Here is a 24,549-nt window from a genome sequence, read left to right as displayed (position 1 = left end):
CAAGGTTAACATCTCCGAGGTAATCTGTTACCACTATATTGAAAGGGTTGGGATGATGATTTCTTATATATACCTTTTGCTTCCTTGGTAAGGTTGTATGTTTTGTCCCTACATCCTCTAGATGGGAGGATAACTATCTACTTTTCTCCTGTATTTGCAAAAGTTTTAGTAGTCTTCTGATAATAGCATGTAATTGATATGCAGTTTAAACTTTTTGTGTTTTGTTTGTCAGGGCCATTGGAATATCCTGGCAAAACCTCAACAAATGGCTCTGTTTTGCCCCCTGGCAGGCGTTTGGTTGTTCCATTGCACATCTGTGTTCAGCAGGGATTGTCATTTATAAAGGCTCGTTTACTTTCTATGGAAATTCCTGCTCATATTAGTGAAAATTTTCCACAACCAGTTTATCTTCGGAATAATTCTGCAGAGGAAGGTATCATTTCTGAAAGTAAGACAGAGAGATTGGTAAAGATTGATCCATACAGAGGAAGCTGGGGTCTTCACCTTCTTGAACTTGAGCTATCTAATCCAACTGATGTTGTATTTGAGATAAGTGTTTCTGTCCAGCTAGAAAGTGCAAAGGATGAGGACATTTCAACCTTTATCGATCATGATGCTGCTGACTTTGGTTACCCTAAAACCAGAATTGATAGGGATTACTCTGCGAGGGTACTGATTCCACTGGAGCATTTTAAGCTACCTATTCTTGATGGATCTGTTTTTGCAAAGGATTCTCATGCAGATGGGTCTTTCAGTAACAGAAGTTCAAGTTTCACAGAGAAGAATACCAAGGCTGAATTGAATACTTCTATCAAGAACTTGGTTTCTAGAATAAAGGTGAGATGGCAATCTGGGCGGAACAGCTCTGGAGAATTGAGTATTAAGGACGCAATTCAAGCAGCTCTGCAAACATCAGTGATGGATATCCTACTGCCAGATCCATTAACCTTTGGCTTTAGGCTTTCCGAAAATGGCAGTCAACAAGTGGCAATGCTTGATTCATCAAAAGAATCTGATATTCCAGTTAGCTCTTCAGTGTCTAAAGGTTCTGTCCTAGCACATGAGATGATTCCTATGGAAGTTCTTGTTCGCAATAACACAAAAGAAATTATCAGGATGAGTCTTAGTATTACTTGTAGAGATGTGGCAGGGGAAAATTGCATCGAGGGTAGCAAATCTACTGTTTTATGGGCTGGTACAATTCTATACTCATTTATCTTTTTTTGGTCTTTCTAGAGAAATTACTGTCTTTCGTTTTTCTTATTTATGTTTTCATCCATTTCACTAGGTTGGAAAATATTTATATTTCTTACATTACCTCTTTACTTCAGTTTCCTTCATTATCTCTTGTTATGAATTATTCTTCATAAAATGAATAATGTTTAATGAATTTTTATATGTTAGAGACAGTGATTTAAAAGGCGTGTTTGAGGCGTGCCTAGGCGCACAAGCGAGGCGCATTTTGGGGCTTGCCTCGAGGGGCGTGGTACAAAGGCGACTCATAGAATCAAGAATGCAATGTGTTTTACATCACATTAGCTACTTGAAGCAATGCAATTAAGGAAAAAAAGAGATTTTACATGCTTCAAAATGCTTTATTTTGCTTTTATTTTTAAATTTTCATTTGAATACGCTTTACATGTTATTTTTATGTATTTTAATTTTAGATAATTGGTTTTTTAAAATATTTATTTTAAAATTTATGTTTATATTTTTTATTAACATTATGTTTAATAATTTTTGAATTTTTTGCATTTTTGAATTTTTTTTTGGAATTTTCTGACCTTTTTTTATTTTTTATCTTTTTTTTTTGTAGTTTTGCGCCTTTCTTAAAAAGGTGCGTGCCTCGCCTTGCGCCTTGCGCCTCAGGCGCAAATTAGCCCTTGCGCTTTTAAAACACTGGTTAGAGACAAAGCAGAACAAAATGAGGATGGCCAATATAGTTGTTCTTTTGTTCAATAAAGAGAACGGAATGGAGAAACCAGATTCATGTAGTCGACCCCATATAGTTAGGCTAAGTCTTGGGTGATGATGATGACCAATGATGAGGTGGTTCTTTTGTTCAATAACATGGTTGGGAATGGTTTTCTAGATATGCTTCTAGTCTCCTGGTATGGTTTTGGTTTCCCAACCACTACCAAGTTGTTCTATCCTGGATTTAAAGCAATATCTGCATTCATGCCTTTGATGGTAAACCTTTAAATCACCCACCATTGAACTTGTCAATAACTAGCTTTAATGATTGTGCATTTGGTCTATTTAGAAGAGTAACTTCCAAAAGTGACCATGGATTCATTTGGTGACATGTGAGCATGGAACTAAAATCACCTTGACCTTTGCTCCTTTGTGTCTTTCTTCCCTGAAGTCCTCCCATGAAAAATCCTTTCTTATCTTCATTTGTTTTACTTTGAAATTTAAATTATAATGGTACACTTTTAATATCCATCTCATGATGTAAAACATGCTACCATGCATTGGGTCTGTTCATGGTTCAATGTATCAATACTCTTAAAAACTCTTTTTTCCTTTTTATTGTTTTGTCTGAAATTTTGTCAGACCTTTTGTCACATCATATAATATTGTATACAACAAACCAAATTTAAAAACTATTAGTATTTAGTGTTTTGGCTCCTCCAAGATACGATACATACATCCTATATGGGACGTATCATATTGATACTTTGAATGTTGGGTCTTTTCCATCTGGCTTGTTAGAGAAGTTGACGTAGAAGGTTTAAAATTATTAATTAACAATTTTATATTCAGTTTAAAAAAACTAAAATTATAATTTTCTTCAATAATAACAATTAATAATTCTTTTTATTATTTTATGTAAATAATATATTTAAGTAATTACTAATATGTATTTAATATTTTTAGTTTATGAATTACTTATTGTTATTAATGATTTATTTTTAACAATTATTGTTAGTCAAATGTACTTATTTTTATTCTTAAATAATAAAAATACCTCTTTATATGTTAGAAAAAGTACCAAATTACCCTTTTACATATAATCATCTTGCAAAAAAGAGAGACTTTTATTAACACTTGGAAAAAGATATAATCAGAGAGAGAGGAATGGGGCAATGTAGCAAATAGACAACCTTTCTTGTATATTATTATTACATATCCAGCCATGGTGGATTGGAGGGGAGGCGTGAGATGGCATATTTTGTGACATATTCCAAAATATAAAAAAGAAGAACCCCACAATTATTTGAGTCTTCTCCTCTCCCACTACTACATTAAAAAAAAAAAGAAGAGGAAAAAGATGTTCAGCCTCCCCCACCACTTCTTCATAGCCAAACAACAAAAATCTGTATACAGGATTCACATTTATTTATTTTCTCTCTTAAACTAATCCCCCAAAATAATCTTCTTCTTTGGTAATTTCTTATTCTCCAATGGAACTATAATGAACCTTCAAACTTCTCTCTCTTCCTCTTTCTTCCTTCAAGTTCTACCTTATTCCTTTTGTAATCATCTTCCCAAGTCCCAATAAAACCGCAACATCAGTAGTTTAGTATGACTGTGAAAATTAAATGGACTTGTCAATACATCCAATCTTTGGGATGCGTATCTCATGGTTTATAGCTATATGAGCAGGAGAAGCTCCTCTTCTGTTGAGACAACAAAGTTTGATCTGTCATCGGATCTGCAATAACAACAACCCACACAAGAAACAATATATTAAGTTTATATATTAAACAACTACAAAAGGTTACGAACACTCAAATAATTGCATCCCTACCATATTCAGGGCTAGAAAAACTCCATTGAAGCGTGGATGAGCATCCATATCATCAAGGTTCAAATTCAAGGCCTACGCCACTCTTCAGGAAGTAGAATTGTCAAACATGCTTATGTACAGAAAATATAGCACTATAAGAACACAGATCATTGAAATAAAAAACAAATATGTGAGAAACAGAAACACCTAGATGAAAGGGGAACTTCAATCCAGGCTCTGAACAAATAAAAAAATTGTATGGGGAAAAAAAAGGATCACTACAAACCAATTACATCACTCAGTCAAATACTTCAAAGTTAAACTAAGTAACTAAGTACGCATCAATGAACAAATTCCCCCATAAAAAACTGCATCTTGCTTTAGCAAACCCAACAATTAACCCTGTCTTTATTTTGCAATTGTTGTTGATGTACAGTAAGTGGCTGGTGAGTGGTCCCAAGTCCCAACTATCTTCCCTAGATGGCAGAGTACTGTTGCTTCAATGGTTACTCATGGTTGTTGTTCCAGCTATTGAAACTATGCTCATATAGAGATAAAGGACCACGACACTAAAAGTAGGGGTCTTCACAAGAATAGGTACTGGAGAAGTCTTCCATCTCCTCATGAGGATGTCGATGGGGATGAAGAAAATGAAAGTCATTTGAGGTGGGGGGAAGCATCATGAGAGACAGAAGGAGTGGTGCCATGCATTGAAAAACTAAATGTTAGGGTAAAGTTTGTGTAGGGTGTCAACGAATTTTAAATGAATTCATTATTTGGAAAACCAAACCAAAGGAGTTCACTTGTGATGGTCGTTGAAGGATATGTTGAGAGAGAGAATGGCATGCACAGCTCCGGTTCCGAGAAACTTTTCACATCTTTCAACAAAAAGTTATGCTTCTTTAAGACGTTCGGTTTCCCAAACCACCAAACGTTAAAGGTATTAGTATGCATGGTATTAACAGGAGTTGGTGCTTTCCTTGGAGTCTAAGAGGTGTTTAAAAGTGTTCAAAGAATACGTGGAATTATGTAGATTTTATAAAATAAAAAATCAAAAAAGGAGAAAAAAGAATGATGCCACATCACACCATTCCATTTTAATATATAGATATAGATTCACCAACAAGAACCTATGTGCATATTTTTTAAAATTTGTCAATTTTCAAAAATATGAGATTTTGTTTCAGTTTTGATTGCCACTGAAGTGAAATATAGGTTGAATTTGATATGTATATAGTTTTAAACTAGCAGGGAAGCCCCTGCTTCGTAGGGGAAAAATAGAAAAATGCCATTTGGAGACAACAATAAATTAGGTTATATTTTTTTAAATAAAATAACTATAAATATATTATTACGAATAATAAATAACTATAGTGGGCCCCAATCTGGTTTAGGGTTGTCAACATGTCAGGACTAGGTAGAACCAGTCTCGAACCAATTATTTAATTGGGATCAAATCATAGACCTGATTATATTGAAAAGAATAGTTAAAATAATACTAATTTATTTTTATGTTAATAAGTTAAACATTTTTAACTAATAAGTCTAATATTGTCTTATTTATTATTTATCAAATTTACTATTTTAAACATGAAACATGATAAAAATTACAAGAAAGATAAAAAATTATATATTTCATAAAATATTTGGTTCCGGACCTGAATCAATTCTAGATAGGTAGGAACTAGAATCAATCCAATAATTAATCAAGATAAAATCATGGAACCATAACCGTTATAAAACTTATAATTATGTTCTATCAGTTTAGCTCCATCAGGATAGACACAACCCATTGGTTCAGCCCTAGTTTTCTTAAATAAACTAATGTTTATATAATAATTTATTAAATTGAATAAAATAAATAAATAAATAAAATTTTATTGGGATGGGACTAGTATAGGCTATCTCAAACTAGACCCGACCCATTGATAGCCCTAAATATTGGTCTCAAGGGGAGAGAATAATTTGTTAGTAAATTATTTATAAATAAATAAATAATTTAGTAAAATAAATAAATAAATAGATGTTTATTAAAATCCCTCTCTCAATATCACATCTTTATTTTATTGATTTATTTTATTAAAACAAATAAATGTTTAGATGATAATATTAAAATAAATAAATGAATAAATAAAATTTGAGATAGAGAATAGGAGAGAGGGAATCGAGAAAGAAGAGGGATGACATTTTATTTATAGGATGGCATAATCGTAAATAATTGTATGTGGCACTCTTGTAATTTTCGAATGCCATAGAGTCAATTACATAAGGAGGTCTGTCCTATATGTGGCACTCTTGTAATTTTTGAATATCATAGAGGTAGTTACATGGCAAGGTAAAGAAGGTGTATTTGTCTTATATGTAGTATTTCTGTAATTTTCAAATATTATAGAGTCAATTATATTGGGAGGGAGGTTTTTCTTATATGTGGCATTCTTGTAATTTTCGAATGCCAGACTAAAGAGAGGTGGGAGAGAAGAGAGAGAGAGAGTAAATTAGAGAAGGGAGGGAGAAACCCGTGTCAATAATTTAGAGCATGCTTGTTAAGCCAAAAGCAAATCACGTGTCAACCTTCAAATGCTGCCGTACACCTTCCCAATGCTTTAAGTATATACTTATAAATGAAATAGGAGATATCCAAATATATTTAAATTAGGAGAGGAAGGAATAGTTATGCATGAGAGAAATAATAGGAATAAAAAAGTGACAACGGGAGAAAGGAAGAGATGTTTAAATTGTTGAATATGGATTTATATTCCCTGGAAATCAGCATCAGAAGTATATCATATCAAGATTTCAAATGGTTCTTCAGATTTCTTCTAACTAGGTTTTCATTCTGGTCATATTGAACGAGTTGAACCATTACTCTTGGTTTTATTAATGTTTTGTTTTATGACATAGATGGAATTATTATTTACTTTTGGTTTTACTTATTAGAAATTTGCATATTTTGTCAAGGTGTGTTGAGTGAGATCCAGGTGGAGGTGTCTCCACTTCAAGAAATTAAGCATTCCTTTTCTCTGTATTTCCTGTTGCCCGGTGAGTACACACTTGCAGCTGCTGCTGTTATCAATGATGCCAATGATGTCCTTAGGGCTCGTGCAAGAACTGATTCACCTGATGAGCCCATCTTCTGTTGTGGGCCCCCTTTCCATATCCGTGTAATTGGGAGTGCATGATCAGTTTTGCAATCTCATCATTGTTCAAGCTGATATTGTATCAGAGAGTGGTTAAGCCAAAGAGGTAGCTACCACTGGACCCGGAAACCCAGGATCAAAGAAGTGATGCCATCATGCCATAAGTATGAACGCACCACCCTTCCAATGAATTTGGCTTTGCTATATATTCTTTGAGCATATACAATTTGAGGTTTTCCAGATTTGTGTATTATCGGTGGTAAGAAATTCTCTGCTACTGAATTGAATGTGTTTCCTGTTTGGTAATTGCAAAATTTATCAAAAAGAAATATTGTAGCTGGTGTTAGTACTATGGTAGTTCACAACTTAACATGTTGTAATATTAATTATTTTACAATATTTTTATAGTTGTTATGTTATTAATCTTTGTTAACTTTATATTATATCCATAACTTGAGGTGATACAAGTGACTGAAACCCAGAATGCTTTCTTGTAAAGAAGTATGTCTGCAATTTTTCATGTTTTGTTTCAGTAGCTATATCTTCTTGTCCCCAATCCTTAAGTATACATCTATCAAACCCTAGACAGTTCTTTGCATTAACCATCTCTCTCTGCTTCTCAGCATGTGTTTGCAAACTGGTCATCTACTTTGTTTTCTTATGGCTTGCTTTGACTGGAATGTGTGTCCTCTTAGATAGCTTCTATTTATCTTAAATGATTGGGCAAATTTTCCATGGAGGTGATAGCTTCCTTTTAAGGTAGGGTATTGTGATAAGGTTCCCTCCAAACATTTTCAAAGATTCTTTCTTTTACTGAGTTTATTACCTCCCATGCTGCTATGGCCTCAGCAACATATATCCTCATCTTTTCTTTTTCCTTCTTTTTTTCTTTTTGGTAAAATAGTGAGCATCCATGTGTCTCCTATGTGTTTGTTTCCCTCTCTACAAATTTTACCTTGCAGTCTTTCATTATCACCCTGCTGCTTCTCCATTGTTTCACACTAGGGCAGTAAGACATCAAAATTAGTTCTAATTTCTGAATAGGGGGGAGTATTCTGTCTGACTTCCATTTTCTGTTTGTATTTGTCATCTACTTGTGGGATACATTTCTTTGGTGATTGTTTGATACTTTGATATTCTTCATGCATCCTTGTTGCCTCTTCTATAGTATTTGTTGTTTTTTAGGGTAGAAAAGAGTTGACATTAAACCAAACACAAACCAGAACACTACAAATCAATTATCTGAATTCAAACCAAAGAACAACAACTACAGAAACACCTTACAGAAACAGAACAGGCAGTAACGAGTGGGGGGTGTTTCCATCAATTATCCATAACCTTGTGAGGCTAGAGTATATCCTGCACAGTTTTCCTCCCTGTTGATAGAATGAAAGTGGCATCGGCAACTTCTTAGTATATGAACGAGTGTCCCTTACAATGAACTTAATCTCCTTTGAACAGATGGATAAACCATTTTTCAGAGCTGTCATCAATTACCTGCATCATTATGGAAGACAAGAGGACCTTCAAAAAGTTGCACAGTTAACATAGCTCCTGTCCGCACTGCAGTTGCACATCACTATAATGTTGTGGTCATAGGCATTATCTTTTGAAAAACCATTTGATTTCTAGTTTTCCATATTGTCCATAGAAGAAAGATAGCTTTTTTCTCTTTATTCCTTATGTCTTCCAACGGTGCATTTTCTCCCACCAGTCATTAATTGGCGTATCCTCTTTTCTTGGTCCTGTGCAATTTCAGTTAGCAACCTTATCTATTAGGCTATTGTTAAGTAGATGAATGTATTCTCTGTTAATTTGTTCTTGGTCACATATTTGACAAATTGGATTGACGTAATGACATTAATTCCTTTTGATCTTATATATGATCTTGTGAGCAGACTACTTTTAAATAAAACCCATGAGAACATTTTTATTTTGGGTAAGCATTTTCATTTCCACTCGCTGAAAGATATTCATAATTCCGACGATTCATTCCTAGTACTCACATTGAGCCATGTGGCTCACTTCACTGTGAAATCACCACTACGAACTACCTCCCCACCACATCTTGTCTTTGTTGTGAGGACATGAATTGCCTTGATTTTATTTACTACATTCTTCGCTAGATTCATAGAATGTAATTATGTTCCATTCTCCGTATCATTCACCTTAGAAGTTTAAATCCATATTCTCAGTTGGGGGTATTTTTGTGTGTAATGGTTGCTTTAAGACTCAATTATCCAATCAAAACCGAGTCTTTTCTCATGTGTGCATGGTCCATCTCATTCATTTACTAATTAGCTTTATTTTTGAGAATGTTTCTTCAAGTCCATGTGATTCCATTTTTTGAGTTTTGTAGAAAATAAGTTGGTATTTCAGTAGTTATATCTTGAAGAGATGAAATCTCAACAAAATGAAAACCATGGTTTTAGGGATATTTATTCTGGGTGTTAAAAATATATACATAATACACGTTCCATGCGTCTATGTAATATTGCTATGGCGGTCAAAACAACCAAATTTTAAATGGTTGGAATTGTATGGATCACTTTAATTTGGCTCATTCCTCTGTATGAGCGTTTCCTCATTTTGATCAATGACTTTAATCCCACGTCAATGGGACTCTGGATCTGCTAAACACAATATGTGTGCAATGTGCTATAAATAGGGGTGTAAGTTGGGCCAGGTTAGCTTGAGTTGAGGTCAACCTAACCCAAATGAATCTTTTTGGGTCGGGTTGACCTGACTTCTGACTTCTCTACTTTTGCAATGTTGTTATTTCCTTGAATAAATAAATGTTTATATAATATTTATACATACAAATATAAAGTTGTCTGGTTCAAGTTGGGTAGGGTTGGCAAAAGCCTCATCCACAGTCCAACCCAACCTGGCTATTTTCGGCTGGGTTCGGGTTAATGTGGTCAAAATTGAAGCCCTAAGCACAAGTTCAGATCTACCAAACTTGTGTTTGTGTGCACTTGCATTCAGTATATAACAACTATACCGTTACACACGAGATAGAGCTAGGAGTAAACGTTTATTGTATATCTGGTAACTGTATGGATCAGTGACATGTTTATTCATTGAATTTCTCGGTGTACTGTGAGTTCACTTTTGCTCCCACAATATCGTAGGGCACAGGCGCACAGCTAAAACCGAGAATTATGGTTTTAGATGTATCGTTGTTGCGGTCTGGCCCACCAAAACATCAGTCCAGGTCCATCTAATTCATTAATTCAAAATGGCCAATATCAATACATTAAAGGCTTTGATTTAATAGTTTTAGCGACGTTAGCAAAAGTGGTTTGATCCTATGTGATCCGCGTCAGATTAAATCTACGGTTAAGTTTCCTTTGACGTGGAATGATGTCATTCGTTGATGTGAGGAAACACACTACAGACACATGAGCAAAAGTTTTGACATCTGTACCTGTACTATTAAACTGCACCGTTGTGGCTTTGTTTTAGCATAAATTCAAGGGAAATTGTCAAAAATTCACCATGAGTTTTCACCATTTCTCTTAAACTCACCACAACTTTTCAAAATGTCTAAAATTCACCATGTTAGTAAGTTTTTATTTTTCAAAACTCATCTTCTGTTAGTGCACCGTTAATGTTTCTTAACAGAGGTGTCCATGTCAATATAAATAACAATTTTTATGACTAAATCACCCTTGAATGGTGAGTTTGTGGAAAAGGGTCTTTTTCATTTTTCAATTTTCTTTTTTCTTTTTACAATTTTTAGTGTTTTGTTATCATTTTTACTATTTTTTTATAATTTCTGTTTTTAAAATTTTTCTACTTTTTTACATTTTTCTATTTTCTACCATCTATAAAATTTCCTGTATTTTTTGTTATTTATTTGCAATTTCTGTGTTTTTCTATAATTTTTGATGTTTTTTCTACAACTTTTATTTTCTGATTTTGTTTTTCAATTTCTATAGTTTCTATAATTTGAAAATAATTTTTTATTTTGTGTGCAATTTCTATAATTTTTTATATTTTTTGTAATTTCTGTGTTTTATATATTTTATATTTTTCTATGAAGGTTAAAATAGTAATATATTAACAGCGGTTAGTTTCTTTAACGTCAAGTTAATGACATGGTGAGTTTTAGATATTTTAAAAAGTTGTGGTGAGTTTAAGAGAAATGCTGAAAACTCATGGTGAGTTTTTGACAATTTCCCTAAATTCAATATTTATAGATGCATATATCATGGAGATGAGCATTGTTAAGACTTAAGATGTGAAGTGTAGGGGTTTGAAATTGGAATCCAAATGGGCCATTCCGATTTCAACTGTTTTGTTAGATGGAATTGGAAGGCTATTCATGGTGGAATGACATTTTCTCATTTGACGGAATGGTCATTCCCTCTCGATGGGGAATGAAATCCTATTTTAAGTGATTTCAATCCCACTCTGATTCCTGTATTAACTAAACATAGACCATTCCAATTCCCATTCCAAAGAATTTCGATTCTGGATTCCGACTGCAAATCAAACGGACCTATATCCGCCCTTCCAGGGACTAGGCAGTCCGATGGGCTTCCCAGAAACAATTTCCAGTCCAGGCCTCTCTCTCTTCTAAATCACTGTCCACTACGAATATGAGCCCAAACCCAATTCCCCTCCCAAAGCCCACTTACACTGTCGCTTCGCTTCGTCATCCACCCTCAACTTTTTTCTGCAACCCCAGTCCCCAGTTAGGCAGTCACCACCGCACCGGAATCGGCTTCCCTCAAGGCAAGTCCGTGCCCACTCCGTTCCAACCGCTATTTGCAATCTTGCATTGGAAATATCTCCCATGAAATAAAGCAGATAAGTACGGAGATATTCTCAGCTCTAACTGCTCTAATGGGCTTTGCTCAAAGCCTGACTCGAACTCGTCACCACCATCCTCGCCCTTCCCGCTGACGAAATGAAACCAACTATTTGTCGTTCCGACCGCACTCTTACTCTTGGCGATGAAATTCTCCGCTTCCCAGTTCCCAGGAAGCGCGTGGCCTTTGGGCTGCGTAGTGTTTGCTTCTGTCCCTACGGCAGACTTGATCCTTTAACTGTCTCCAACTTCAGAGCCATGTGATCAGGCTCTTCCGGTTCGTCTTATAAAGGCACATTGGTTCAGAAAATCTTTCCGAGGTGGTTTCTCGTGGCCGGTCGGTAGGGGCGGAAGGACAAGGGCGAGGTGCCCACCATTGGGTCTAGCGACGAAAATGGAGACTATGGATTCAATAAGTCCTTCCTTCTCGACCACTCGAGGTTTTCTGTTCTCTCCCTGTGCTTGTGCTTGTCTGAGAACGACAACAGTGATGAAATCAAGCTTGACCCCAACCATAGGAATGTTGAATTTCAGATTGCAAGGAGACCAGGGTCACCTTCGCAGCTCAATAGTGGAATTTTTTTCTTTGGATCTGTGCTTGAAGGTTAGTATTGTTTGAAGTGCTTTTGCAGCAAAAGTCAAATCTCAGTTTTACTTTTGAAAATCCATCCTTCTTTTTTATTTCTTAGAATGCTGTTTGCAAAGCTTGGTTACTAATTTCTTGTAGTTCAGTATGTCAAACTCATGTAGAACTCAGGTTCAATAAAGAGCTTTATGGATTTGATTACAATTGCTTCAAGTACACATACTTCGTTTGTCCAGTTGGAAGCTTGGACTTTTGATCATGAACATCTGGTGTTCATCATCTTGTGTGTGGCATGCCTTCAGGCAGTTTGTTTCAATTCCATCCTTTATAGCTAATCTAGTAAATCCCCGTTCTGAAGAGGTGACAAATCAGTAATTAAGCTACCATTTGTATTACTTGACTGGATTTGAAGATATACTTTTATCTAGAAAGTGCAGTGAGCAAATAAGAGAACCCAGTCTTGCAAATAATGATACGTTGTAGTTTTAACTTGTTCCCTTGCCTCTTTAAACTGAAGAAACAATTTCTTGACAATCAAATTTAGTTTCCAGCCAGGATTCTTTCCTAATAGAACTAGAGTTGCTTCTATTGTAAATAGGCCAATTTATGATAGGGCTGCTAATGGATCGGATATAGGTGGGTCCAAATTTGATTCATTTATATTTGAATTTGAAAGATCCATATTCAATCCAATTATAAATGGATTGGCTTCGGACCACCCTTAATGGGATTGAATTTGAATTCGAATTTGGACAATTAGATACCATTTGCAGCCCTAATTTATGATATACACTCCTTCAAGGCGAAGGGGACAAGCTTAGTATATATCCCTATTTAAGTGTAAGTAATACTTTTTATTTGAAACTGTAAGTGTAAGTAATACTTTTTTTTATACACATTCACATAGTTGCAGCATCAGGCTCCCTGACACCAATGATTTGTTTTCAGTGGTTGTTGAAATGGTGGTACATGAAACTAGCAAAATTTCTTTGCTGATAGGTCCATCCATAGTTGTCAAGGCGACCTTTGAGGCTTGCCTTGCCTAATCGCCTAACAGTTTTCTACTTCCTACTATAAAAAAACTTTTTTATTCATTCTTTTTTGATATTATAATTATAAAATAGACATTATTAAAATAAAATAATCATTTTGTGTGTTTATATAGTAATTTCTTTTTATTATTTTCTTATTTATTAGGGTTTAATCAACACAAACATTGCTAAATGCTGTATTGAACCCTCAAAGACTTAAAAACCTGAACCAATAAGGAAGAACTAAAAATTTTATCTAATCAGCACATTTTCCCCTTCCATACATTCTTCTTCTTCTTCTTCTACTACTACTACTACTACTACTACCAATACTTTTTATTTTCTTCTTTTCCTATAACAAAAATAAGGGTTCAGCCCCTATATTTTTTGAATTTTATTTTCCTTCTTCCTTTTCTTCTCATGAATATGTTGATTTTCTATACTTTAATATGAAATTTATACTTTTCTTATGAAAATCATGAATAATTATTAAAGAAATATGGTTATGGTACCTAGATAACTACCCTAGGATCTATGTTTTTAACATAAAAAATCCATCGCCTAGGCGACTAGGTGCCCCCCAGTCGCCTAGCCTCGCCTTGGCGCCTTGAAAACTATGGGTCCATCTGATCAAGTCTTTACACTTTCCCCAATACTACATTTGAAGTGGAGGCCTAACCATCCAAGGTCTTACTGTTTCTTTTGGTCCATACAGTTCATAATACAAATGGCACTAAGGACCAAAGACATGAAGGGATGGGATATCCATCACATGGACGTCCAACTCTTGCGGAATGGACTGGGTGAATTTCAAAAAAAAATTTCTCCCATCTTTGCAGGTAATCGAATTCCCTATTTTAGAAAACATATTTTCAAGGATCAATCTTGAACCATGAACCAAATCAGATCTTAACCAAAAGGAGTAGGAGGGAGGATGTATCTGATACGGAGAAACAGTATCTCCCAATGGAGGTGTTTACGCTCAAGGAAGGATGGAGCAGAATCAGCAATGTTCTTTCAAAAGAACTTGACCCTTCGCAAGAATCAACTGGATGGCTTGTGAGTACAGCTCCAACCAATCTTTTCCCAAAAGATTGGAATCAAGATCAGATCTTGATTTCTCCCAAGAACTGGAGATCGAACTGAAGGTGATGGCGGCGGCAAGAGAGAATTCGCAATGTTCTTCCAAAAGAACTTGACCCTTCGCAAGAATCAACTGGATGGTTTGTGAGTACAACTCCAACCAATCTTTTCCCAAAAGATTGGAATCAAGATCAGATCTTGATTTCTCCCAAGAACTGGAGATCGAATTGAAGGTGATGGCGGCAGCAGGAAGGAGGCGGCAAGAGAGAATTCGCAGGGTGCAGAAATCTCTCTTCTTGTGATTTTCAACTCTGAAGCGAATTGAACATCAATCAATAACAGTTGCCGCCCCTTTCTCCTTTCATAATCTTAAAGGGATCAGCTCCTAATCCCATTAGGAGTTGCTAATCCAAATCATATTTGGATTAGAAGTCCCTTTTAAGTGATAAGGGATAACCCTTATCTTATCTGCAGATCAGATCAGTCATCTCCTAATCTAATTAGGAGGCTTCCAGATCTAAATCTCATTTAGATCTTGGACGCTCTAAGTGGATAGGGTCTAGGCCCAATCCTATCAGTTGATCCATATCAGAATTCGCCCCTTTTAATTGACTGATCAAATCAGCCCAGTTCGAAATGGGCTTAAGGCCCATTTAAGGTTATGTACTCACTTAGCCTTCCAAACTGCTGCCCAGTTGGGCTTCCTTGTATGGCGTGGGACCCAAACATTGATCTACACATCAGCCACATGGGTTCAGCCCAGCCTTTGTTACAAGGCCTGGCTGAATACACTGTTATGGACAGTGCACCCCCTGAAAACCCATCTTATGGGCTCTATGGGCCCAACACTTACTCTAAGTGGTCCCTGGGCCAAGCCACCTTGTAACACCCGTGGACTGTGGGCAGATGCAAGATTAGCCCATCAGGTATTATCCTCAATGGTCTTACACTTAACCTCTCAGCCCATAATGATCAAACACTGCCCGACAAGGGAGGACCTCTCCCTCGACTGCAAGGAATAGTGTTGCACTCTCTGATTACATGGATCCCGAGAATTAAAACCTTTTGCAAATCATTTCGAAACCATAACATATATCTTTATATAAATATATTTTGCAAAACAAAATCTCAACAATTGAAATCGGCTGCCGGCAGTCTTGGTTTCCATCAGAGAGAGTGCATCCCCGATCATTACCTTTGTCCGACAAAGGGGCTGATCCTGTCACTATGATCACCCACTCAGATGAATTCTCGGACTATCCCAACATACCCAGGTTTTGACCCCCACTAAGGATCTCACTGATTGGTACATCAAAGACAGCCCAATCCGACATCTAGTGTAGTATCATAATCGAGTCTAGGGGTTATGTGTAACTTTCCGGTTTTGCCCATCTATCTCCAAGGTCCAGGGCAATACTGGAAATCCGGTCCGGTTCAAAGGTTCTATTAATCCTACATTGCATGTGCTTCGGGTCTCACCCTGGTAGCTGAGACAAGCCACCCCAATAGTTGGCCGCACACCAGTGTCAGCCTTGGCAGGATAAATCTCCCCAGACTTACCTAATGGCTGTGAACATTCTAAGCTAACACAAGTCTCATTAAGTGTCCAGTTTAAGGGTATTACACAGAAACACACCACAGGAACATGAATCAAATGTATACTTTATTCATTTACAATAAATTCATAATGTACATAATTCTGATTGAAGCTAAGGGCATACAACTGTCTAACAAGACAAGCCCCCTCTGTCACTGTAGCCTTTGGCTTCTCATAAAGTAATCATACTTAGGAAATTCCTAGACACCACTCACTGCTTCCCAAAAAGCTTCAAAAAGTGTACACATACAAGATAGGAAGAACATTGAATCAATAAGTGGTCCACAGAGTCACCTTCACAGCTACGGAGATAATGGTTATCCAATACAATTTCATCCATTGTTTATCATACCATACTTAGGGCCCATTTGGTCATGGGAATGGGGGTCTGGAATTGGAACCGGAATGGTCCATTCCGATTCCAACTGTTTGGTTGGGCGGAATTGGAATCCCATTCCCATTCCGCGTGGAATGACATTTCCCCTTTTGAGGGAATGGCCATTCCCTCCCCTCCCTTGGGAATGAAATCCCATTCCAGCTGATTCAAATTCCCATTCCAATTCCTGTCCGAACCAAACAGACTATGGGAATAGATCATTCTGACTAATATTTATAGGCAATTACTTTTGTAGTGAAATTCCATAGAGACCTCCCTAATAGATTCTTGTTTCTCTTCACCTTCCTAGACAAAGGTCATCACCTCATTTGAATTTACCACTCACCAAGAAATTTCTACCCCCTGCCCACCCAATACCACCACCAAAAAGAAGGAAAGGAAATAAAGAAGAAGAAAAGAATCCCTGCAGGACAGTACTGTACACCTCCTTAAAGTTCACCTTTCACCTCTGTTCTCATGTCCTCCTTTTCTGCTTTTTTTCCCTCCATTCTTCAAATCTTTTGAATAAATTTCTTTATCGTTCTAAGTTCTCATTAGCTTTTTGAATAAATTTCTTGATTTGTATTAGTGCCAATTTCTCAATGTGATGAAGCAATGAGCAGTTGTTTGGCCTTCCTAGGTGATGCAGCAACTATTCAGTGCCTAGGCACTGAATGATTGATCACAAAATAAAGATGTAATCAGTGTTAACTTGGTTAGGCAATGACTAGTTAACAAAAAAAGTATGTTCTAAATTTAAAATATTAATGCCATCACTTAAATAAGTTAATATCGACTGTAAATGTGCAATTGTAGAATGAAACTTCTACAGGTAGTTTTTCTTGTTCTTCGTTTTTCAAAGCTTTGGTCCTTCTTTTTAACCCGGTTACCTCCTTTCCTGTTAAAGAAGTATGGAGCGCTCCGGTACCCCCAAAAGTAAGGGCTTTTTGTTGGGAAGTGGTTCTCCAAAAAATCAATACCTTGGAAGTACTTCAAAGAAAGAGACCAAATTGGTGCTTGTCCCTTCATGTCTGTAGCCTTTGCTTGAGGAATGGTGAGATGGAACCACCTATTAGTTTCTTGTCCTTTTAGTGCTCTAATTTGGGATTGGTTCTCCTCTCTCTTTGATTGTAGGTGGACTCCCCCCACAAGTGTAGCGGAATTATTTGACCCTAGCTTTTTCCGACAGCCAAAGAAGAAAGGAAGGGTGATGTGGAGAACAATGAGGGCAGCTATCTTGTGGGCAGTGTGGGAAGAGAGAAATAATAGGATTTTCCAAGGGAAAGAAAAATCAGCTCCTGAAGTTATTGAAGGGATCACCATCAAAGCAGTACATTGGCTGAAAACTCTTGACTTGTTCAAGGATGTCTCCATAGATAATTTGACTAGAGGCTGGAGTATTTTGGCAAGGTCTTCTACTTCATCACTTCCATACAAGCAGCTTGGTCCCCTCCTTTGCAGTGTAATGTCAAACTGAACTTTGATGGAAGCTCTCTTGGGAACCCTGGACCTTCTGGAATATGGGGTGTATTTAGAAATGCAGAAGGAAAAATCCTAGCTATGTATTCTGGTCCAATAGGTTTGGGGGACTCGCTTAGAGCTGAAATGTTGGCTCTCCTCCAAGGGTTCAGATTGGCCAAGCAATTGGGCTTTCAACAGTTAGAAGTGGAGGGAGATTCAAAATTAGTAGTAGGTTGGCTGCAATCAAATAGTTTGGGAACGTGGTCCCTTAGACAACCTGTAAGGGAATTATTGAGCCTCACAAGGCAGCTGGGTCCACAAGTTTATTGGTCTAGGAGGTCAACAAATGTTTTAGCTGACAACCTAGCAAGCAAGGGGTGAATCGGGAGGTTTTATTTTGGGCAGTGTTGTAAGTTGTTTTTTTGTTCAGGGGTCACCTTTCACTTTAGAAGGCGACAGTTGTTCTTCTGGTTTTAACTAATGAAAGCTACCATTTCCTATAAAAAAATAGTAGAATGATATGCAACATTTAGTTTACAGTCTTTCTGCTTTGCAAATGTAAAAAGAAAAGCAGGATGATAGGGAGTTACAACCTTTGTTTTTCAAAGAAAAGAATGTAATTTTGACCATTCAATGTTCTCCTCGTTTGTGGCAACTCCATACCAGCAGACCACTGCTTGAAAAAAACAAAAAAACAAAACAAAAACTAAAAGAAACTCCTCTACTGTCTTTTTTTTTTGTTATGCATAATTTTCATTTTATACACCATCAATTAACCATATCTATGTTGGGCAGATACAGCAAAGATATGGCTGGAGAAACTGCAAAGATATGGCTGGAGAAACTGGTGGAAGTGGAATTCACATTAAAAAAAATGGACTACATGACACTCTTGTACAAGCATCTAGTTCACATAGACTATGTGCCATCACACATACTTCAAGCAGCACAATACATATAGCAACAATATATATATATACTCTAAAATCTGAGATTACTGCACTTCTCCGTGGTCTGAAAATAATCCATTCACTGAAACTGGGATGGTCAAATATGATGGTTGAAGGGGATTGCAAGGTGGTCCTTTGCTGGATGGAGATGAAAAAGGAGGGTCCTTGGTTACTCCAAGTCTCCAACAGGTGATCAGAGAATTTATTTGATTAGCATCCAATCTGAACTGCTCGTTTCAGATGGACACATTGTTTGGCTAAACATGGGCTGCCTGGATTTGAACCCTGGCAAGTACACAAGTGCAATAGAGGCCTACATGGTGGATCAATCATTGGCCCATAATTAGGCCCAAGTAGAGATCTAATCTGTGCTCAGTTTCAAGTCCAATCTTAAGGCCCATGTATGATAGAATGTCTAGATGGAAGCTTGTTTTTGGGCATTCTTCTCAGTTTCTGCTTCTTCTGCAGAATTTAAAGACAGTAATCAGAAAGTCTTTTCCTTATTCTCTTTTCTTTTTATTTCTTTTTGGTTTGTTTCATTGTTTGTTTTATTTTCTTATGTTGCGCCCTCTACACAACAAGATTCTGTTGGGTTGCATGGAAAGTTCAAAAAGGGGGAAGTTGATGTTTTAGTATCTTCTTCTTTTGGAAGGCAATACTTTTATATTTTCCAGTCCTTGCTTGACCAACAAGACAAATTTATTGGAAAAATTAAAAAGAAGTGGACTGTCAATAGGCATCCTTTTTTATCAGGTAGAATTAAAATCACATTTTAGAAAATAAATTGTGGTTGAGAAAATATCACGTTTGAGGAGTGGCTTCTTCAGACAACCAAATATAGAAAATCATACAATTTTATTACACTTCCTGTGCAACCAAATGAGCCTCGTTGCACTGTTGTGGCTTCATCATTTCTTAATAGTTTTCCTAAGATGTCCAGATATGGATACCAAGACACATAGATATAGGAAATAGGGATGTCCTTACATTCTTAAGATCCTCAAGGTGAATATGTGTATGGATTTCACATTTGATATTGCTAATCATGCTTCTATTTCTAGGCTTTTGAAGCTAAGTGTTACTCAGAACTTATTTCTTGCCAAGTTTAATTAAACCTCTAAATATGTTAGCTTTTTTGTGGTATGATTTGTTTAGCATACCGTTTTACATATTTTGAAAGTATTAATGCTGCAAAATATATTCTAGAAAGTGTCCTTGCAATATTCAGTGTTTTATCAGCACATATTGTGTCTTACACTGGTATATCAAACATGTAGTTAGTCCAAGTGCTGATACTCTTTGCTATCATTTTACCTTATTCATTTTACTCAAATTAATTTTATTTCATGAATCTGTTCATGGCTGACCCCATATGGTTGGGACAAGGCTTAGTTAAGTTGAATATGTTCAGAATCTGGAAAAAGTTCACATGTTCAGTCCATTATTTGTTTATTGATATTATTGATTTTGAGAAACCTGGACAAGAATCCAAGTATCCAACAATTAGTGGGTCCTTTACCATTCCATTTTTGATAATTACAGCTCCCTTTATTCCATTTCTTATCACATTTCCTTCAACAAAAAGGGAGATTACCCAATGTTGGTCCCAGATATCCAGGGCCTTGGGAGGGGTGGAGTAGATATGGACCTAACCTTTGGCCTTTTTTGCACTGAACACTCTCAGACTTGAACCTGCGTGTTCTCATGTTTGTTAGCTCAAGATTTTACCATTTCACCAAGCAATGGTCCTTGGGGAGGGTGAAAGCAGGAATTTATCCCAGGTCAGTGGGAACTACAACCACTGACTTTACCAGCTGAGCTAGATGATACCTTTGTTTCACCTTAGCAAACCTAATAATTTGTCCTATGACCACACTCAAAATGCACACATAATCAATACCCTGATTCCTTGGCATAAATCCCCTAGAACCCTGGTAATGATTCAGGCTATGCAATTCTTATTCCCTCTTATGGTTCCACGTCCTTAAATATAAAATTAAACTTTCAAGACCAGGCAGTCTGAACTTTATGCCCTGAAACCTCAGCTTAAACCTTTTCAAATTTCACCGTATGTGTTGCTTTGAGGAGAATTGATATATCTTACTTCTAGGGTGTTTGTCCTAAGCTATTTTAGAGATTCTACCTGAATCCACTCTTCTACTTTTTCTGCACTTTGAACATAACCTATCATGATTTTTAAGAGAGATCTGTATCTGTCCTCTATTGTTTCATAGCTGGTTGCTACAATATGTGGGACGTATCACTTGTTTTTATTTGGTTCTGTGGCCTTTTAGGAACTTTGTGGCCAACTTCTCAGGTCTAAATTAGTTGATAGGTTACTAGAACCTGTAACTCACATTTTAATATTGAGAAGATAGATAGGTAATGGCTTCATCAACATTTTCACCAGGAATTTTTGTTGGTTGAGCACTGGTAACTTACATTTTAATATTGGGAAGATAGATGGTGGCCTCAATGTTCTTGTTAGAGGTCTAGTGTGCTGCATTAGCAGCTAGTTCCTAAGTTCGCTCCCTGACTCCACAAAGTTGCTTCCTTTTCCAGACACAGGGATCTGTGTCATGGTATTAACTGCAGATATATTTCTTCTCCAAATCAATTGACTCCAATGATTCTTTTCACTTAACTCAAGTCTGTCTTTCTTGCATATTTTATTAACACCTCATAAGTTTTCTTGACATTGTCTTGAGACAATTTCTATCAGTACCCCCAAAACTGAAAGGTTCTCTTTTAGAGCCTCAAGTAGAAAACTTGAGAGTGAAAAAGAAAATAATCATATGATCAATTTATTTTATCCTTTCTTGCAGTATATCTAAACCACGTGCTTCCAGTTCGACTAATGCAGAAGTTGTGTTTGTTACCTTCATTTTCATTGCAAATTTCATATTTTACTCTCAAATTCTGAGACCTCATACTCTCCACTTGGTGAAAACAGATTACAGTGAAAAGTTCAAAGTAAATTAATTTCAAGTTTTATACACAGTTTCTCTTAGCACCTGTAAATTAGTAATTTTTCTTGGGTATCTTGTGTCCATGTATCTGTAGTTCAACTTGTGATAATGAAGCTGACCCCATGTAGTTGGGAGTCTGGACAAGGTTTTGTTGAGTTCAGTTGGGGTTGAATTTTTGAGTATCAAAAAATATTGTAGCAAATTAAATCTAACTTACCTAACCAGAACTTGTGTTTTTAGGTCATGAAATCATGATGTCTCCTTGATGGGATATCATAACTCTTAGCCGTCCCGTGTTGAGCCAACTCACCAAATTGGCATTTTATTTTCATTTTAATAGGTACCAAATTGCCGTCATACGATTAGTAGGTATTCTTCTTTCTTCCCTTTTTGTTTTTCTTCTTGTTTCCTTCCCCACCATTATTATTAGTGTAACAAGATCACGCCAGTTCCGCTAGATAAATTTAGCTACAGTCTAGTACTAATAAACAAGACTATCTACAAACATAGACGCGTATGGCACGCGGACAGGTCTTAGCATGATCCGATGAGGCAAGCTGTTTGTTTTATTTGATTTGTTTGTCCAGTTCAGAAAGAGCCAGCCAATGATGCCAAAAAAGAAAAAGAAACCCTGCTTGATTGGATGGTTTTGATCACTTAACCGTGTTGATAGACTTAGAAGATTTCCCTGGAAGGCCCATTGTATGGTTGGCAGTTGGCAACGCACTGAATACAGACCATGCGTCCCAGTATTGTACTTAACTAGTCTGTCCATTACCCATCCCCACCAGACAATCTTTTTGAATAGTGAAAAGGTGATAGCAATAATGACGTTGATGATAGTAGTGTTCTCTATCTTCACACGTAATTACATCCTCAGAGTTTTGGTTCGATTTGCTTTCAGGACGAGATGACATCACGGCCATGGCTTCCATGCCCACCTACAAACCATCTTAATGAATTCATCAATTCATCAAATTCATCTGAGTTACTAGGAAATGAAAGAGTTCAGGGTGCCTTGTAATATGAAACAAGCTTCTAAAGACAGTTCTTATCACTAACTCTGAGCAGTTCATCATATTTATCTCAGTAGATGTATACTAATTACTTGACGTGACTCCTCTGTTTTCACAGGCTTTTCTGTAAGAATTTTCAGAGTGTTCACTTACTCTGAAACCCATCAGTCGGTTCTTTTTGAGGAGGAACGCCAAGGAGAAAGAGCATTCATTTTGTTGGTCACAATGCTTGTACTTGTGAATATTTGTCTATGTAGTAGTACATATTGTATGTCTGTTTCTGGTCTTATTTTATTCTTACACGGTAGAAAACATTGTGCTTCAAAACTGTTGCCTTCTGAAGTTTACTTTCTCCTTTTTCTTTTGAGTTCCTTGGAAAAAAAAGCACATTTACACCTGCAACGCAAACACATCGAATATTTACGACTGCAAAATTGGCTTTCAGATAGCGTACCTAAAAAAGCTTCCACAGTTACCATTTTGGTGATTTTATGATTTCTTCTTTCAAAAAACAAATTGAGATACAAGGTTTTGTTCATACCAGAAATCCTTTTCAGATTGTAAAATAGAATGATTTTTCCCCCAGATGAAGTATTTCAGTTAGAAAACGCCAAAGTAAAATAGAAAGGGGCAGAAAGAGCAAAGTTTATACCATAACAAATGCAAAAATAATTGATGAAATATTTCAGTCTGAAAAAGAAAGAGGAGAGACTAAAGGAGGGCTATTGCATAAAGGAATTTGTACTGGTTCTATCTGTTGATGATGAGCCTCAAACATAAATTCAGGAAAGCAAGCACTGGCTGTCTCGTCAAGGAAATAGTTGAATCTTTCACTGCAACAAAGTCTGGACTCTGGAACCACTTAAAAATCCTTATTTTAAATTTTGATGATGACAGAGAAGCCAGAAATCTCTTAATTCCCAAGTTGGTACACTGTACAACCCATAAAGTTTGAAGGGCGAGGATGTGAATGTCTGGAAACAGTTTGTGTTTGCCACATGTAATAATCTTGCATGCTGCCATGAATTCTCCATTCCAGTTTGTGCCCATGCATCGACCTATGACATGGTTCATCAGAAACATTTATCAGAAGGAGCGACCTAATCATGTCCTGGTTCAATTATATGACTGGCTATGTTGCAGCAAACTGTGGTTCAGTAGGGTTTTTATCTATTGTCAAGGCATTGAATCAAACCAGGGTCTGGTTCCTGAATTCTCTGGTCCAGTAGTGCAGTCTGGTAATTTGTCTGCAACCAAGGCTACCCATCATCCAAACAAAATTGGCCCACGTTTTATCAAGGCTGTAGAGCTCTTATCTTGTCGACAGAAAAAGATATCATGCCAGTTCTCTTGACCATATTTCAAGCAAGAACAATTAGTGGCTGGAAATGATCATCTTTTAAAAATTTGATTGATTCTTTTTCTCTTAGAATTGACAAGAGTGTCAACAGTGAAAATTGACAAAGTTGAAAGTTTTAACTGGGGCCAAGGAGCTGACTTGGGGGGGGGGGTGTTGGGGCTACAGAAAGACTTGTAAATGACAGATACAGTCTGGACTTTGGAAAGAGGAAGAATCAAGCAAGACGGCATTTTGAATATTTAATCGAGGAAGTGGCTAATTGCAAGAAGCAACAAGAGATTGTGCGCTTAAAGACAGGACCCAAGTTGTCATTGTTAGAGGAGAAGGTCCCACCGTTGCTTTGCTTAAAGCCCTTGGCAACTATGTGGGCTTTATGATGCTTGACCGACTCTTTGGTAATTGGTAAACACTCGCTCTTGCAACCAAACTAA

General features: G+C 36.6%; 2 protein-coding genes across 3 annotated transcripts in view; both read left to right on the top strand.

Annotated features, from left to right (window-relative positions):
- LOC104603382 (trafficking protein particle complex II-specific subunit 120 homolog) overlaps positions 1–7,293 on the top strand; it is a 64,012-nt gene extending 56,719 nt beyond the window's left edge. The window contains exons 9-10 of the mRNA XM_010267401.3: positions 233–1,195; positions 6,692–7,293. Of these exons, the coding sequence (XP_010265703.1) occupies positions 233–1,195; positions 6,692–6,912 (1,184 nt within the window). The 3' untranslated portion in view covers positions 6,913–7,293. The remainder of the gene's footprint in view (positions 1–232; positions 1,196–6,691) is intronic.
- Positions 7,294–11,134: 3,841 nt separating this feature from the next.
- LOC104603383 (uncharacterized) lies at positions 11,135–23,085 on the top strand. Of its 2 annotated transcripts, none has more exons than XR_016081914.1 (3): positions 11,135–12,293; positions 18,619–18,962; positions 22,647–23,085. XR_016081914.1 is itself a non-coding variant. In XM_010267402.3 (3 exons), exons 1-3 carry the CDS (start codon positions 12,084–12,086, stop codon positions 22,914–22,916), a joined length of 594 nt encoding a protein of 197 aa, XP_010265704.1. In that variant the 5' UTR covers positions 11,135–12,083; the 3' UTR covers positions 22,917–23,085. The 2 variants fall into 2 exon arrangements, 1 of the variants encoding a protein (XP_010265704.1); XM_010267402.3 differs by having other exon boundaries at positions 22,877–23,085.
- Positions 23,086–24,549: the final 1,464 nt, after the last annotated feature.

The sequence above is a fragment of the Nelumbo nucifera genome, chromosome 2, assembly GCF_055504915.1.
Source record: "Nelumbo nucifera cultivar China Antique chromosome 2, China Antique-T2T, whole genome shotgun sequence".
Classification (NCBI taxonomy): Eukaryota; Viridiplantae; Streptophyta; class Magnoliopsida; order Proteales; family Nelumbonaceae; genus Nelumbo; species Nelumbo nucifera.
The sequence above is the reverse complement of the archived record's forward strand: the minus strand, read 5'-3'. Positions and strand labels throughout refer to the sequence as shown.